At 44.4% G+C, this 18,441-nt stretch overlaps 1 protein-coding gene, 1 long non-coding RNA gene and 1 other non-coding gene across 4 annotated transcripts; all 3 read right to left on the reverse strand.

Moving 5' to 3' along the window:
* Window positions 1-7,785: 7,785 nt before the first annotated feature.
* On the reverse strand, window positions 7,786-8,404 carry LOC133163387 (uncharacterized). Its single transcript, XR_009716378.1, has 3 exons — window positions 8,256-8,404; window positions 8,001-8,116; window positions 7,786-7,816 (listed from the first exon to the last, which is right to left on the reverse strand). It is a non-coding gene; the product is annotated as an uncharacterized LOC133163387 (long non-coding RNA).
* A 258-nt stretch (window positions 8,405-8,662) lies between these two features.
* Window positions 8,663-13,952, reverse strand: ddx54 (DEAD (Asp-Glu-Ala-Asp) box polypeptide 54). 2 transcript variants are annotated; one of them, XM_061293843.1, is made up of 20 exons: window positions 13,699-13,952; window positions 13,154-13,280; window positions 12,871-12,941; window positions 12,598-12,786; window positions 12,481-12,530; window positions 12,357-12,398; window positions 12,159-12,254; window positions 11,954-12,075; window positions 11,643-11,704; window positions 11,438-11,569; window positions 11,164-11,374; window positions 10,955-11,086; window positions 10,667-10,888; window positions 10,517-10,590; window positions 10,222-10,419; window positions 9,775-9,926; window positions 9,583-9,696; window positions 9,403-9,513; window positions 9,205-9,302; window positions 8,663-9,086 (listed from the first exon to the last, which is right to left on the reverse strand). In XM_061293843.1, the coding sequence occupies exons 1-20, from the start codon at window positions 13,816-13,818 to the stop codon at window positions 8,848-8,850; spliced, it is 2,562 nt and encodes an 853-aa protein (XP_061149827.1). In that variant the 5' UTR covers window positions 13,819-13,952; the 3' UTR covers window positions 8,663-8,847. The 2 variants fall into 2 exon arrangements, with proteins under 2 accessions (XP_061149827.1, XP_061149826.1); XM_061293842.1 differs by having other exon boundaries at window positions 10,667-11,086.
* trnac-gca (transfer RNA cysteine (anticodon GCA)) lies at window positions 13,528-13,599 on the reverse strand. The gene has a single exon. It is a non-coding gene; the product is annotated as a tRNA-Cys (tRNA).
* Window positions 13,953-18,441: the final 4,489 nt, after the last annotated feature.

Consider the following 18,441-nt stretch of genomic DNA (forward strand, 5'->3'; position numbering starts at 1 on the left):
CTGTGTCACATGTTGACTGAGAGGCTTTGACATTTCAAGACGCAGGCCTCGGCTTGGGGGCGGCGGCCATTTTCGGCCACCCCCTTAGCGCACTTCTGCCTGGAGCGGCAGTTGACGGGAATGTATGGAAGTTGCCGCATCCCAAAGTTCTTGGGATGAGACTTACATGGGTCGCCAAAGTATCTGGGATTTTTCTTCAGTCATTTTACTAAGTCCGACATCATCATCATGTCTTCTGGTTGCGAGCTGTCAGGCGCTGACCTACGCAACCATAAAGCGACTACAGACCATGGGAACGGATAATGAGATCCCCTGAAGGATCCCATGTGAACGAAGCTCCGAATACAAACAAGAGTTGGTGTAAACATGAAGTTTACCCGAAAATTGATTTAATACATCTGGGATATTCGAAGGGTAGGGGGAAGTGGGGGTGGGCGCATGAATGTCCGTCCATTCCAGTAGCCGGTGCCGTCTCGCCCTTTGTCTCCAGCTCGAGATCCAGAGGGGAAGCCCCTTACGCTCATGTGTTTTGATTAGCAGGTAATGATCTTTGATCTAATTCGCTGACTGGGAGAGTGCGGCTCCCATTGAAATCCGGTGGATGCTTGGCCGACCTGGAGCCAGTGTCACTTCTCGTTAGGGCCTGGAGCTCCGTGACCTCCGCGTTGCCAGTCCCGGCCCCCGCCTCTCAGCATGTGCACCCCGCGTAATGATATCAATAGCAGCAGGGGTGCAATGAATACAAATCCGCGTGCAGAATGTTTGGACAAGAATTCGCTGCCGGCTCCCGTCCCGCCCCCGTCCGCCTCCCCTCTTTGGCGCTAATGCTAACAGTCAACGGAAAATCCCGTTGTTGGGCTACACTAAAAATATCAGCAGAATTATTACTTGGAACTTTGAACTGCATTACTATAACTGACTGTAAATTCCAAGTCACACAATCATCTCCTATTGAACCAAGCGACGACCACCTGATTTCCGTCTCTGGTATTGACAGAGCTGCGAGAGGCGGTGGCCATTAACAGAGGTATGCTCGTGGAAGCGGCCAAGGTAAGCCCCACTTAAACCAGGAAGGAAATAACCAATGCATTTGGTTTCTGAATTAACAAGACTGGAAAAGCAATAAACCCCCACCCCTCGCTCCGAGACCTGTTTATTATCAATTACGGCGATACAATGTGGCCAAACTGTGAACGTGGGCGTGCCGCAGGCCATGTGCACACGCCCGGCGCACACTGGGCCCACTCTTCCTCGCTCGTCTGCTCTTAACTGACGTTTCAACACACCGCTGTTTGATTCTGTTGGCGGACTGCTATTTTGTTGACGGCTATAACCTGTCATACGACCCAAACCTAATATTTTCATGTTTCTATATTAAACCCAAGTTACATGTTTAACGTGACAATAAAGTATCATTTTCGTACCGGTAGGCCGCCACACGAGCAGATTCGATTGCCGCGCATAATTTGTCAGCGTGTCCGTTCGGGTTTCTCTGGCAATGAAAAATGCAAACGTTTAGTCCCGTTTCTTTGCCGCGGGTGTGACGGCGACAATGTAGTCGACGCATCTCGATTGTTTTGCTCACTTGATCTTTCTCGCAGATGTTTGCCGGCCTGCAAATTGAGCGGATGGATGAAGACGAATAGCACCATCTGCAACTCTCGAGGAAGTGCGGATAACCAAATATGCGCGGGTTGTTCATCATTTTCAGGACGCAAAGGCCGAGTTTAACATACGTGGGGCGGAAATTCCACAACGTAGCAGCTAAGTCACCTCGTGACTCACTGCAGGATTTCAGACTTCACTGTCGTAATGATTGAACTGATTTAACATTTACGATCAAGACAATCAACCCACAACTGTTGCGATGTCCTGCCTGCTTGCTACCTGCTGCATGACTGAGGCAAAGCCCTGACAAAAATGATGCGGCGGCCAGGCTTCTTGTCCTCACGTCTGCGTCATCTATCTCCTTCTCCCACTTTTTCCATCCCTCCCCTTAAGCATCACCCCCGCTCCGCCTGCCCCCTTTTTGTTCTCGATGCGCCATAACTCAGCCAACCTCGGGTGTTTGATGTCCGCGCTCTGGATATCATTTCAACCGGCACAACCGCAACGATAGTAGAGGAAGCCAAGCGGGTAGTATGTCAACAGACCAATAGCACACTGCTGTACGATAAATATTACAAAATGTATACATTATGTATATTGTGCTGCCACACAACTTGGCAACAAAAAACTACATTTTTCCATTAGGATTAAAGAATTATATAGGATCAATAAAGAACTACAATATGGAAATCGGTCGATGGATACTTGAACACAAATGGTGCAGCAACATCCGTAGATGGACAATATTATTTTATATTTTAATACTTTATTTCTCATGAAAACACGTTGACTCTTATTAGACAATGTTCTATTGGTGGGCCGGTCCTGATTAATGGCATTCTCAGTCTTTTCAATAGGGAAAGATGATTTGAGATTTGCTTGTTCTGAATTCTGAGCATGTACTAAGTCCTGCCACCTCAATACGCCTAAAAAAGAACGGAGGAGGGTAGGCGTCGTTGATAATTGTGTCTTATCGTTGGCTTTTTTTTTTTTCGATCATTACTCTTATACTCAGTGTCAATCTCTTCTCTTTTAGGGGAATGAGGTCCAGATGGCTGGAGTTCCTGTCGGTTTTCCCTCGACCAGCCACTCGGCTTATCGGCAAATTCACTTCACTTCAAGCAACCACTGACAGCTCAGTTAATTTGCACCTTTTAGCCCCCTTTTTTTTTTTCAAAACATCAAGACGCTTTATAACGGGAGTCTCTTCTCACCGGAATTTAGATAGTGTAGAATGGATATTTACTTTGTGTTTTTAGAAGATGTTACTTTTGAGAAAGTCCCAAAAATGCATCACATTTGTCCTATTTCAGTCGGAATTTTCATCAAAACAATTCAGGGAAGAAAATAAAACGAGAACATCTACGTGAAACTCTGAAGGCATAATTTTGGAGTTTGCAATAAACGGCGAGTATTCCGATGTTTTTAGACTAATATAAAAACCTACACTGGATTTTTTTTTAGGAAAATGAAAACAAAATTAGGATTAACATGTTCTTCTCAGTGGGCTGTCTTTTACATAAACCGCCATAATTAGTGGAAAACTGTCAGTGTTTTTTGGGACAGCTTGAAAAGATTTGTAATATAAAAAAAATAAAACATATCAAATAAAATATATGTATAGCGGTTTGAAGCAGAGAGGGTCACTCTCGTTCCTTTCAACGGAGCTGGACTGCTGACCCCGCAGGTCATTTGTCCGAGGGTGCAGGTTAGCCGACGGACAGCCAGCGAGGGGAGTGACTTTGATCTGCCCGTACGATGAACTGGGGGTGGTGGAAGTGTCCCTGCTAGATGACGATTGGGGGTCAGCGTGCTCGCTTCATACAGGTGACCGCTGCACATCTGGGTCGCATTTTGGGATTAAATAGGCTGGACATTAAAATCTAGACGACTGTATGACTTGGTCTTTTTTTTTTAAAAGCGGATAACGACAAATAAAAAAAACGGATGACTGTTAGCTTTGGGGCTCGTTAAAAGCTGAGTTATGATCGTGACATATCGCATAAATGTGGGGGGTGGGCATAAGGTCTTGACGGACAGCCACACGTGCTATTGTGGCTTCCGCCAAAGGGTCACGTCCTGTCTGGCCCCTGTCCACTCCACACTTCCACAACATATCCGGGGTCTCGGCCTTCCAACACTCACATGCGCAAACACAAGACCCCTGTACCCGCTTGGCGCCACGCTGCGGCAGTGCTCGGGCCCTTTGCGTGCCATCGGGGGGCCTGGGGGAGGAAGCGAGTGATGGGAAAATGTTCTTCATCCAATCACAGCCCCCAAGCGGCCTCTAATGGAACATGTTACGCCACTCATCCTCCCCCTCGTTGCAAATGTAGTTCATTCGGTGTGCCGTTACTCAACGCGGGCAAGAGATCAACCCCTGCTGGAGTCGGAGCGACCACCGTGGCCAGCTTTGGCCGATTACTGATCAATCAAAATCACCAACACCGGGTTCAATCATGGCTGTCTTAGGAGTTTTCTTTATTTCTCATACTAAAGGTTGGATATGAAGGATCTAAAACGGTGCTTAAAGAGCACAGCAATGAAGAGACCTTCAACGGATATCACATCAATGCTCACACAGCTTTCCAAAGCCGAGAAGCAGCAACAAGTCACTCACTACTCAGCTGAGCCTGGACAAATGCCTACAGCGCCACTTTTTGGCTGCTAGGTTAAACGCACCGGGAAATGAGGCCCTCACTTTTTTGGTGTAAAATTATAACTGCATTTTTGGAATATTATTTTTTTTCTTAATAATGCAAGCTGTAATGTTCTCAAAACTTTGTTTTATAATACAATGTTGATTCATACATGATTACAACAAATATTACTTTATTCGTAAAAAATCAATCCCCCCTTTTTGTTTTCTAAAAAGCGCAACGAAAGAAATTTACTTTGTTTTCTTTTTCTTTTTGAAATTGTGACTTTGTCAATGTTTGCATTGTATTCTTGGAAATTATTTTTTTACTTATTCCGCTTTTAACTACTATTCTCACTTTCTTCTAAAAATAATGGAGATATTTTTCCCTCACAAAATTAGGATTTGATTCCTGCAACCTTTTGATGTTTTTTTAAAATTTGGACTTTTTGGGCATGAAAGGCAGCAGGTCAAAATTCAGTTAAATATGTTTTACATAGTCCTGTTCAAACAAATTATAATAAAATGTAACTGTACAGTGCAACGCTCTTGTAAACACGACTTGGAAAAAGATAGCGGGGTGGCGTGGCCATCGTCTTAAAGCTCCGTTTTAAAAAGCTTTGTCATCTTGTTATCCAGACTTTGTCTCAGAGACTTCTCCTACTTCACGGCGGGGGTGATTATTTTGATTTTTTGCTGTTTCTCTGATCCTGGCGAATACAAATGAAGTGTGTCGCCACAGAGAAAGACAGAGTGCCCGCGGAAGGCGAAACGAGTCTGGGAGGGAAAAAAAAAAATCCTTAGAGCAGGAAAGAGGAGAAAACAAAAATTGTCTATTTTCATTTTTTGTTTTGCAAAATAACTTTGCCAATAATACGACTTCAACAACTGGTTTTAAGCAAAATTACAACAGTCTTGCAACTCTAGAACTTTTTTTCTCTCTGACGTTCATCTTTTTCACTTTTCTCTTGCAAAGATCACTTCATTGTAATATTCCAACTTTTTTCTAATGCCGAATTCAAACGAGTCAACTCCATCAAGGAATAGCGGAGCTGATAAGCCGCTTTCCACCCACCCCATTGATGACCTCTTTATAAGGACCTTCTGACAGGCGACCCAGTACCCAAAAATAACCCCGTGTGATAGTCAGGGACGAGAGCAGGCTGTAATTCTAATCAAGTGGTTAGATTAGCGATGCTAATTAGCACTCAAATTCTTTCCTTCTGCCATTGACTACAAAATCCAGAGAATGAACTATTACCATTATTCCCTACGAGAAAAATTGATTCTCAATTGGAGATGAGAGGCATCCTGGAACAGATTGCGTTTGACCTCGGAGGTTCCACAGTTAGCAGATTATGGAAAGATGCTTAGAATACCAAAAAGATGTGCAAAATAGGGCAAAGTCAAAGAAGGGGGTCGATTGGATTTCAAACGTTGGCTCGCACTGAAGTTTCCATGCAACAACTGAATCCAAATTGACGGATCACAGTGGAAACGCAGCTGCGGGGCTATGGAAAACCATCTTTACATTCAAATTGGCAGGTGGCGTTTTCAGACAGACCCTCTTTTCGCTCCAGACGCAGTCTAGTTGCATCGTTCAAAATTTAACAAGGCCTCATTAATAATGGGATCACATTTAATGTGTTCATCGGTTCAAACTTTGCCTGCGTAAAGACGATTCTTAACGTTTAACCGATTTTTAACATGTGCAACAGCCCAACAGATGACGAGGAATAAATCACAAGCACAAAGCATTTCCACCGACAATTCCAAATCTTAGTGGGGCCATCACGGGCATAGCTCCGCCCCTTTTCCAAAACGCCCGGGCTTCAATTCCATATTGCTCATCCGACGCAGGACGTGTCTGACATATTTAAAAGCAAGCTTCGACCGTGTTAGTGATGAGCTGTCATTTGGTCATTCCAAAGATGGTGACGGGGGAAAAAAAGGAAAATAAAAAAAGTTCACATGTGGCTTTGTGGAGGTTCTAATTGATACTTTTCACATAAAAGACATTTGAGGAAAGTGAGACTTGGAAGGCCGGTTGGTGTCATACAAATCTGTCAGTGCAAATTCTCTCTGCATCGCGTGCTTTGTATTTTATTTAGCCTCAGAGGTCCACAGCCAACAAGCCCCAGCAGACCCGGCTCCAATTGGGATGCGTGTGGCCCAGTGTCAGCCTTCTCTTGTGACAGAGCTAATTTAAGGCTCTTAAACATCTGCGACGCTCCAAACATCTTCATAAGCCGTCTTATGTTCAAAACAAAGCCGCAGCCTTGCGATAATAACACGACAATAAACCAAGCTAACCAGCCGGTGACCCCGCAGCATCGGAGCATCCGCAACAACGACAACATGTCCGGCTCAAGATAAAAGGCAGCCTGTAGCGGGTTTCTACGAGGGAGAGCAAATTCGTCAGCCGGAGATTGGCAAATGTCAGCCATGTTGGGCTGTTGTCATTCCTCAAGTGGCCCGTAGCCTCGTGAGCGATAGCCTGAGAAAGGCCGAGTTATCTTATCTGACGAGGAGAGACAGGTCGCATGAGTGGCGAGCAGGGATGAACGAGACTGAAACTAAAATATGCAAATTTAAGGACTACAGAAATCTGGGAATATCGACTGTTGAGAGGCTGGATTTGATTTCTTTATTTTGCTTTTAAATATCTACCACCCTCGCCACCCCTTTTATGTGGAACTGAATATGAAATACAATTGGTCAACCGTTTGAAGGGAACGGACTACAATGTCAAGCTTCTATAGCGTTACGGTATATGTAAAACAAATATGCAGCCTGCCTTGCTTTTCTTTTCCACCTTCTCAAGAGCATTGGACAGGCTCTCGGGTGTATCTCGAGTGGATGTTGTGTCCATCCTGGGAACTCTGACTTAAGATAAGGCCACTGACATCTGGAGAGTTGCCGGTGCACCACAGGATGCGACGAGAGGATAATAAAGAGGATAAAGGCTCAGGGATGAGTTGATATCCAAGGTAGCATACTACAATATTAAGCATTTTACTAAACTGTACATTATTTACCTTCCCCCAACTATGAGTCCTGTCAGAGGAGTCGGTGAGAATCACCATGGTGACGCAGCTGTGTTTAGACCCAATAAATAAATACATAGGCTACCCGAACACCGCTCATTTTTTCTCCATTTTTAGCAGAGTGTACATAAAAAGCACATCGTTGGGCAACGTCTAAAAAAGACAAGATAAAATGGAACTAACCATGTCCAGATGAAATCAGGAACTTTTCTCCTTCACTTTGACTGGCACGGTGCTGATGTTTCCTCTGCATGTGCTCATGTTTTGCACCTTTCCAGCAGTTGAAGGAGACGACACGACTTCTCTTAAAGTGGGTGATGGATTTCTGCAGATGATAAATCACATCAGCACTTGACATGTAAGCAGCGGGGATGAGTGTGGGATAACTTGGCCCCAAACTTATGTTTTTTGAAGTAGCATTTAGTATGACAATAATCAGAAAATACAGTCATGATGATTCAAGATAAAAATGTATACGTACTTTATTGTACGTCACTTCACCCAAGGTCTAACCAAAACATATCTGGGGGAAAAAATGGAATACATCTTTTGTTATGGTAGCCAACTATCGTTTCAACTTACAGTACTCAGTTGTTAAAAAGAAAACACTTGCTTCACATTAATTCTTAAAACAATTTACTATTATTTTACAGTATATAGTGTAGTTATTAAAAGTTGGATTTGTAGTGGAAAATGTGTGCATTTACCTTAGCCTAAGTTCGGTAGCCAACAGCGACATCACGTGGCATGATTACAAGACGTTGACAACTATTATTCAGCAGCAATGCACTGAATTATCAAAGTTTAAAACTGAGGACAACTTCTGGAAGAAGAAAATTCTTATTAACTTGGGGGAATATTTCATTCCAGCATATTATTTACACGTATTTATCGCCGTTAGTTGCTATAAAATTGCTAACACTTCGAGATGTTGAAGACGCTAACGTGAAGACGTAACTTACCTTTGTGGGCTTCTCCGCTTATTTATCACCCAAGTCCTCTTCTTAAAATAGTGCGCTGCTTTAGTAATTCGTTTAAAATAATTTTTTAACCATCTAAATCGTCGTATATTGAAGAGTTAATCGTTAGCCACTCCATTTGCTACCGTTGGTACGTCATAGCCGCCAAGCGCAATCAATGACACCTGTTCACCTGTGACGTCATCGCAGTACTATGCTAATGAATCGAGAATATTAGAGCAAAACCATTATCAAAATAAGATATGTATCCATTTCATCTCATTTGCGATAAAAAGCTTGGGCTTTTATGAAATATAAACTTTGAGCAGAATGTTGAATAACTCAAAATGATATTGACAGAAATGATCAGTATTGTCTGGAGGGGAAAATAATTAAATAATGACATGACAAAAAGTTGACCCTTTTTATGTCTATTTTTCCAAATTATGTTATATGTACACAGTAGAGCACTCAAAAATGCACCAAATAAGTCATTCGCAAACATTCCAATTTGGAGAGTTCACCACAAAGACGACGTAAATCCAAAACAAGCATTTCCACATTAAATGCTGTAATACGACGTCGTTGCTCGTTCTCACATCCTCTTCCTCATCTTGCCCTTCTTTTGGCTGCCTCGACCGAAGCCGGACTTCTTAACGTCTCCCACCCATTTCTTGTTCTTGGCGCGTATGTTCTTCAGGCCTCCACTCTGTAGGAAGTGATGCTTCTGTTGCTTCTTGCGCTCCTTCAGGATCTGCTGGCTGGTTTTGAGCTCCGAGCGCACCCTGCTACCGTTGGCCAGGAACTGGGAACCCGTAGAACTGCGACCGCGACCTGAGAGACGCAACCAAATTTGGGTTTCATACTGTCGAGCATCTCTGCAGTGTATTGTATGCAACGTTTATATTTGCATGACCCAAAATAATGACATTTATTACAAAAAATGAAATACCTTTCGGTGGCCTCCTCCCTCCTCCTCCTCCGCCTCCTTCCCCATCCAAGCCCGCGGTTCCGTCGTCAATTTTGTACTTCTTCTTCCACTCCTCGTAACTGAGAGCTTGTTAAGTATTCCAACAAAATGTTGTCATCCAATCAAATTTGTCTTCGAAACACTTCAAAGTAAACGACCAGCATTTGTCAAAAAGGATACAAGTTTTTCCTGTTCTTCTTCTTGTGGATAGTTTGACCCCCCTCGAGTTTAATCCTGTTCTTTTGGTCATCTTTGCCTGTTTCTGTTACGAAGCGCTTCCTCTTGCGGTCCCTACAAAATTGAAAAAGGATAAATATTGAGGACGAGACGTTATTGGAAGTGTAACCACGTTGGCGTCACCATTTCATGATCTTCTTGTGCTGGTTGAGTCGTTCTCCTTCGTCTCCCATGAGGTCGAGGACGGCGGAGGAGGCTTGCGTTTCAAAGGTGCTGCCGTCTCCGCCCAAACTTAACCTTAAAGTACAAAGGGATGATGTGAAGCTAAAATCTAACAATATTTCATTGATGTGAACATCTATAATTTACTCTCACCCTCTCTCCGAGTTGAAGTCTTTGGGTCGGTAAGGAATGTAGTACTCCTCATCTTTGACCGCCACACGTTTGTTTCGCTTTTTCCTTGGACGCTCTTCTCCGCCGTCCTGATGACTCTTCCTTTTCCCACCAACCACCTCGGAGAAAACCTCCTGTAAGGAAAGGAACAGTCAAACTACACACACACATACCCAGGGAAAAACAGTCCATTGTACTCTTATGGAAACCACTGATGACTTTTTCCACAGTCTATTAGCGCCCTCTCTTGGTGGAAAGTTGACACTGCAGTCAGTGACACTTGGCACATCTTCCCAGGTGTTGCCACACAAAATAAACTATTTATTTTGAAAGTGGCACTTTTATTTGGATGTTAACATTTAAAAAAAACAGATGAAAAAAATGATGCACATTGTAGAAATGATTCTATAGTTTGCTAATGTGTGTTACCTGTAACGCGTCATCCTCGCCTGAGTCGGCAGCGTCTTCTCCGGCTGGGACACTGACGGGGTTATGAAGGAGCCTCTCCGCAGCCAGACTTTCTCTGTGCTTGCTGAATCTGTCCACCAGCCGTGAGTCTTTGGAGCGCTTGGCTCGCATCACCTCAGTGGCGAGCGTCTTGCTCCTGGAGTTGATTTCAAAGATGGTCTAGAAGAGGAGACGTAATTTGAGGTTCGACACACCAACGCATGAACGCTTGTGTCAAGTTAGCCGAAAAGTATTTCTATCAAATATGCAAACTCACAGATTTGGATCTGTAGCCCTTGATGGTGTCAACCATGTTAAGACGTTCCAGCTCACTTTTCTCCAATGTGGACCCTAAAACAAAAGAAAAACGTCACCAACGTGTCTGCTGAGCGTTGTCGATGAGGGCTCCCATCCTCCCAAAACGGACTCAGCAAAGGATGGACGGCCATGCAGCTCAGGTCCAGGTTCTTCACTCGTCTGATGGACTCCGGCGAGGGGTTGGGCCGAGACTTGAGGTACTGCTTGTATGCGTTCTCCGAGACGTGGTGCAGGTTCTGCAGGTCCAGGGAGTTCTCGTGCGCCGTGATCAGGCTGACGACTGCGTCGTCCAGGATGCTCTGAGGCACGCGACCGAAAATGCCGTCTAAATCTAAAAATAAAGGACCGTTTGCATTTAGAAAAATATTATTTGGGTTGTTTTGGTTGTCGTTCCTACCTGCCGGCTGCTCTAGGGTGGCCAACTGTACGGGTCTTCCCAGGAAAAGGTGAAGGTCATAAACAAAAGGCACCTCGTCCGGACACACCATACTGTAGGTCGTTCCGCTGCGCCCCGCTCTGCCCACACGACCTGAGTAGCAAATATAATTGATCGTTTCATTGAAAAAATACATATATATATTTCCAATTAGAGTGTGGCTTCCTCACCGACTCTGTGCAAGAACAGCTTTGACTTGGAGGGAAAGTTGTAGTTGATGACATTATCCAGCAGCGGGATGTCGATACCACGAGCGGCCACGTCCGTCACAACGAGCACCATGGCCTTGCGGTGTACGAACTTCCCGATGTTGATCTTCCTGGCCGTCTGATCCAGGGCGCTGTAGATGTAAGCGCAGTCCATCCCTTCTAACGACAACAACTACACAACCCGGCGCAAACATCAGAATCGTGCTTTCCGACGCGATTGTAACGTGGCGCTGACCTCCTTGATGTACTCCACGTGATGTTTGGTGGCGGCAAAAACCACCGTCTGCTCCTGAGGCTTGACCACGTTCCTCAGGAGGTGGAGCAGCAGCGCCGGCTTGTCATCCACTCGCAAGTGGAAGAAGGAAAGCTGGGGGATGGAAGACAAAACTGCTTCAATACACAACAATTCAATTGAACTTATTCTTATTTATTTTCTTAACCGTAATCTGGTCACTGATCTTGGAGTCCACATCCAAACGAATCAGCACTGGTTCTGTCAACCCTGGGAACAAAAATAGTCTTTTCCAAACTCTGCCAACATATCACATTTTCATACCACTATTTTTTTTTTACAGATATTTCTTGACGTACTTGACACAATTTCAACTCTGTATACAGCGAAACCTCGACTCACAACTATCTAGCTCAATGCTACCACACAATGTGCAACACCATAGATGTGCAAACAAAATTAGCATTGACATTATATTTGACCGTCAACGTGTAAAGGCCGCATTGGATGCGATCTTACCGGCTCTGGCAAACTCCACCAGCAATTTGGGCAGCGTGGCAGAGAACAACAACGTCTGTCTGATGTCAGGAAGCCGTCTGATGATCTCCTGGAGCTGCTCGGCAAAGCCCATCTCAAACAACCTGACGGGATGAGCGACATGAGGGCGCACATTGACAGTATCCGCTGACAACTTAGCAGAAAGAAGACGCAAGTTCTGAATTACCTGTCGGCCTCGTCGAACACCACGTACTCGACGTGATTCAACTTCAGATTCATTTCCTGGACGACGTGCATGAGACGGCCGGGGGTAGCGATGATTCTGAAGGACACAGAGAAATCATCAACGTTAAAATGATTGTTCCCGAGTCAAGGAACTCAAGGTAAAATCATTTTGCTAAACGGCTGATGTGCTTGTACTCACATGTCAGGGTTCTCGTGAAGCGCAGCAAACTGCTCCTCCAAACTAGAGGACATGGAAATTGATTTCAGATGTGTAGCACGAAGATTTGAATTGAAGATAAAAAAAAAATAAACAAACCACACACCTGTCTCCACCAAGGATCAGGGTTGTCTTCAGTTTTGTTAATTTCCCCAACTACAAAGATCAAATTGAGTGGAATTTAGTTCCAGGCCTCATTTGACCTCACTCCTTGTCATCTTACCTCTTTTGTGAACTTCATGGTCTGCAGAGCCAGCTCTCTGGTGGGGGTAAGGATGAGGGCCCTGGCACCCGTCTGGGCTTGCGGCGCCTTCAGCTTCTCAAACATGGGCACCAGGAAAGCGGCCGTCTTGCCGCTGCCTGTCCGAGCCATGGCGACGACATCTTTGCCGTCCAGAATGACTGGGATTGTCTAACGAGCGGAGGACAAGGTTGAAACAAAAATTGCTGAGATTCTTCATGTGTATTTGAGGATGCCTAGGTGGGGCCGGCTCACCTTTCTTTGGATTGGGGTCGGCACATTGTAGCCTTTCTTCATGATGCCCTTGTAGACGGGGAAAGACAGGCCTAACAACACACAAAATGGACAAACACTAGCGTGTGAGTCAAAACATTGTTTTAATACCAATCTGAATTTAGAGTTACGTGTTGTGCAGGTAGTACAATGCTGAACTAGTAATTGTTTTCTTCACAGAGCAGAAAGAATTGATGCAAGTATCGTTTGTATGCTAGCAAGAACCTCGTGGACGGGAACTAAAGTTTTTGCTGGTGGCTCTCACCCATGGACTGAAATCCTCCAGACTTTTTCTTCTTCTTGTTCTGGGCTCGGACAAGCTTCCTGGTGTCCGGTTCCACATCAGACAGGCAGTCTGAAGGGGCGGGGAAGGGCAACAGCTTGCCTCTGGGCTGTTGAAAGCAGTCAAACTTTGTTGTATAACAATCAAATTACAGATGTTCAACATAAATCATGTCATTGTGAATGTAGTTGTTGACGTGTCCTGTGATTGGCTGCTGACCAGTCCAGATTGCTCCCAGTATTTCCGATCTTATGACGTACTAAACTGTCGATGCTAAGGGGAATGTATTGTGCAGCATTCTTTTGAAGCTTTGATTCTATTAAATGTTTGAACATTACCAGTCAAGAAAAACGAGTAGGGGGCATCCGGATTTGAACCGGAGACCTCTTGATCTGCAGTCAAATGCTCTACCACTGAGCTATACCCCCTGACGCCGAGATGTAGTGCACTATCCACCTCATTACATGAGTCAATCGATTTCCATAATGAAACATGAAACATGAAAATCTATTGCGTTTAAGACTTACGGAATCATCGTCTTTGAGTTGGACCTCCACTTCGAAGACTCCGACGTCAGAGTCGGTGTCCAGCTCTTTCCCAGCCGGGGGTTTCTTCTTCTTGGTCAGCTTCTTCTTCTTCTGAGCCATGTCGGCGTTTAAAACTTGCTTTTTTATAAGCGACGCGTTGAAATTAACTCGTTTCGGGGGTTGACAAGATGACGAAGAGGTTGAAAGACGACTCAAGCGGACGTGCTGTAAACACGTGTGAGCTTCTTCTTCGTCTTTTTTATTTCTTCTTCTTTTTCTGCTCCATGACTGCCGCGAGTTGGCTGCTGGTCTTGATCGCCGTCTATCGACTTTATTTGGAAATACAGTTATTAATAACAATTACAAATGAACAATTATTAATAGATTAAATATTAAACTTTGTGTATTTATTTAATTTAGGCATTTTCTGTCCTCCATACTGTTGGAGCACAGGTCTTTATTTGATGAAACACCGGAAATACATCTATCTATGTGATAATTAATTCACTCAGGTTCAAATAATAACAGGATCATTGACAAAAAATGAAGCGTTTAAGTCATTTATTTCTTTTAAGTGCATGACAAAAAACACAATTAATCATCAGATTACTCTACATCCAAGAGTTGGAAATTTACAGTAAGTGAAATGCCTTATTGAAATGATGTGAAATGCACTTTAAAGTATGAATTTGCCACTGCCAAGTACTTTTAGCACACAACTTTCATCTTGTTTACTAGCGTCCAGAGTGGGGTTTTTTTTCTTCTTTTTAAATCACCCCAATGGAAATGTGTCCTTTGGATGATAACGCTGACACTAATATGGCAGCCAAAACATACTGTTTGAAGTCAGTGAGCTGATGTACAGTAAATAAGTCAACACCATGGCAACAGCCCGCAGCTAATGCCATTCATATTCCCCTTGCAGAGCTTGGCTGCAGTGGCCTGGAGCCAAATCTGCCTCGGGGGCTGAGAGGGATGCAGCCTATGCACACACAACAGAACAAATACAGAGAGAAGCACCAGTCGTGTTGAGTCTGTTTTCAAAAGTGGATGTGATAAATCATGAGATGTAAAAGGTGATCAGACTATTTTGGTTTTGTGCATCACTTCCACTCGGTGGGATTCTGGCATTTAATGACAAGATGCTGCTTATGAGTCACCGGGCGAGGCTTTGCGTGTCTACAAAAGGATGCAAAAAAAAAAAAAAAAAGTAGCGTGTTTTGCTGTCTTTTATAAATCCCCTTACGAGAGCCTTCACCTTCATCCCGACACCTACAAAAAACAAATTGATTCACTGGGAGGCAATGTAGGCCATGCTAAGCTGGATGCTGAGCTTCAGTTGAGTGTGTGTAACCTTTAAAAAAAAAAAAAATAGCTGTGGCGCAAGTTGTGTCAGCAAGAACATGCTAATGCGCAAACACTCACCAGTGGCTAAGTGCGTGAAGGCGAGTCATTAGGGGAACAGATGTCAGAGCACGTCTCAGGTTAAATTTGAGTTACGGATGTTTCCATGCGGAGTGCGTGTGTCAAGCAGATGCTGCTGTCTCTAAGCCGTGGAGATGGAGGAGGGGGGGGGGGCGTTTAAATTAAGAGATTTGTGGACTTGATGATTTGTAAGGGCAAACTTTTAAATAGCGGTGGGAGATGGTGGTGGCTTAAATTCTCTTTATCCCTATTGATTTGTTTTTTTATCATTCAGTGGCCCTGTTGCATTATCTGGCTCTATGAGAGCTGAATGAGAAGCTCGAACATTCATCTGAATAATGTGTCAATAAAATACTTGTTGCTGGTCATGACACACTTGTTGCTAGACAGAATAGTCAGGGCCCTCACTGTGCTAATAGTGACAACCATGTGGTTGACGGACAGGGAGTAAAGAAAATGGCAGGATTGACCTTTCCAACACCTCAAGCGGGACATTTTTGAATTTCCAGAAAACGCCTGAGAGTCCTTTAAGGCCAATAAAGGCAAAACGGCTTATTACGGTAAAGCCGAGACCTGTGTGCTGCGTAAGGAGAATCTGGCTTCTCCCAAAAAAAAAAAAAAAAATGCAAAGGCATGTACAAATCCACAATGACTTGAGAGCGGTGCTTCTTTTGCCTTCAGTCATGCAGCTTGTGGCAGCATTAAGGAGCTAATCACGAGAAACGTGATACAAGCAGAAAGCGGATGTGAAATAGCCCCAAATGTCTCCAACCTGCAGTTTAGATTTTAATAAGCTGCCTGAATGTAGAATATTGTGGTCAAACACTGCCGGATGACTGCTAATTATGGCTGGCGGGCTGCAACACACTCATGTTTAATATCATGCCCTCTACACTTGGAGTGGGAAGGTTATATGTGATGACAAGGCGGGGGGGGGGGGGGGGGGGGGGGGACAAAGTGCAAAATTAACTTTTCATGTATTTCCTCTGCAGCATGTTGCTGCCGCCGGCTTGCTCCTTCTTCTCTTTGCTGCATCTTAATTGCAATTCCATCAAGAATTTAAAGCCCCCCCCTTCCGTCCTGTTTTCTTCTAGGGAACGTTTCCCAAAAATAAAGCCAATTTTTAAATGAAACTGTTTTGGAGGATTCTGGAATAACTTTAACAATGCTTTATGAAAAAAATACTTTATATTAATCACCATACATTCTAAATTCTATTAATATCTCATAAAACAATTAAAAAACGTAATAATGAACTCTTCCCGTGTGTCAAAATTAGAACTAAATTGGAGTTAGCCAATTCTAATTGTCAGTGGCTCAATTAGACCTGATCGGATGTTTGCGCGTGTGTCGTAAATCATCTCATGAGATTGCTGGTGAAGTGTCACCGAGTGTCAACATGCACTATTCCGCCATATGCTTCCCAGTGCTGGCACGTCTCGCCGCGTTTCCTCCGTTGGCACGTGCACAGCCCCCTCACCCAAAAAAAACAAAAAAAAAACAGTGACTCACAAGTACCGAGCACAGAGGCGATAAACAACAAGTCCGCTGCGCACGAGAGAGACGCTCAGACCAACAGCTCTCGAAGTCACGCCTCCGATTGGCTACCGGGATGATTAATGTCATCACCGCGCAAACATATGGAGGTCAAAGGCGCGTGCATGCGCGCGACCATCACCGGCGCCCGCCCGTGACGTGAGCGCGCCGCTTTTGCTTGTGGTGGGAGCTTAGCACAAAGCCCTGCCTTATCCGCCGGCATTACAGTCTCTTAGAAAGGATTTACGTTTTAATTCTTGATTAGATGGAATTTTCTTCACAGTGTGCAAGCGCGTCGATACGCAAGATAATGGCATGTTTGTCACTCACGCACACGCGGGTGCGCGCGCACACACACTTGTGCCATCCTATTTAAAGACGAGACTTTGAACACACATAGGGGGCTATTGTTAGAAGCGATGGATTATCAATCAGGAATTAATCCTGATGGATGTGTGTTTGCTCCACACACTTTTCATCTTCTTAATGAGAGGATTTATTTGTTGTTATGCTATAGCAAATGGAAGGGGGGGGGGGGGCAAAACCTCACTCCCGTTCGAACTATTTAGTTCACTCACATTTTCTCCGAGCAGTTATGATCTTATTTGAAGCGTATATAATAATCCCCAAGTCATTGCTCTGTATCAAATATAAATCAAAAGAAGAGCGAGTGCCCCAAATGGCACTGCTCAGTTAGAGTGGGCGGGGCTATGAGCATGCATGAGAATGTGCTTGTGGCACCCCATTGAAAAATTTCTGGTTACGCCCCTGGAAACCGATTTCGATATTTGGCATTTTAAAAAATGGCTAACCGATTACTTGGTTTTGAATGTCATTATCTTTGTCTTATTGACTCGCCACTGACTGACATTCCAGTAGTTCTTTAATCAAGAATTTAATTTTGGTTTTATTTCATATTATTTATGCAAAGGGTCACACTCTTACTTCCCTTTCTTCTATTTAGTTGACTGGCATATTTTCCTCCTCCTCCTCCTCCTCATCTCTTTTGCCTGAGTGGCTGCTGAGCTGACTGACTGCCCGCATGGCTGCCTCCCTCCCTCATCGGACTGGCTGGCTGGCAGTTGGTTCACGCGCCGTGAGCGAGCCACTCGGGCTGCTTCCCTCCCCATCCCGAAAGGTGGCACCGCTGCGAGAATTTCCCCCGCTCCAGAAGCAGCAGCAGTATCGGGACCCCGACCCCCACGTCCATCCTGTGCTGCATCCATGACTTTACACACCTGCTTGGTGTACGGGCTTGGATTTATATTGGCGTTCTGCTTGACACAAGGTCAGTCCGAGATCCAATTTCTTGCTTTTTTTTTTTTTTTAATGCAATTGAAGTGCTGTACATTCAACTTGCAATTACATAATTGTGATAAAAGTGGAATATTTCTGATCTGCAGAATAATTAAGACCACCACAAGCCACATTTCCAATAACTATGACTTGGCTCCACATGTAATTGCTTCAAATCCACGCCAAATATCCATAGTCGGCAACTTAAATTTCCCAACAGAGTTGTAACAATTGACGAGAGCAGAGCTTTGCTGTAACCCTGGGAGGGGGTTGCGACGTGGAAATTAAGGGGCTGAGACGACAGAGCGCTTTAGTGTCTCCAGAGTACATGGTGACCTTTGCTCTCCAACTCCCTAATGAAGCCCTCGGACGCCTCGTTTACCAATAAGGCAAAGACCATTAATGGCGCTAATGAGATGAGGAAACAAAACGAAGCCTACGATGACTATGGAGCGCTGCCCTCGTTGACTGCAAGGGGATTTAGAT

The sequence above is a fragment of the Syngnathus typhle genome, linkage group LG12 (assembly GCF_033458585.1).
Source record: "Syngnathus typhle isolate RoL2023-S1 ecotype Sweden linkage group LG12, RoL_Styp_1.0, whole genome shotgun sequence".
NCBI lineage: Eukaryota > Metazoa > Chordata > Actinopteri > Syngnathiformes > Syngnathidae > Syngnathus > Syngnathus typhle.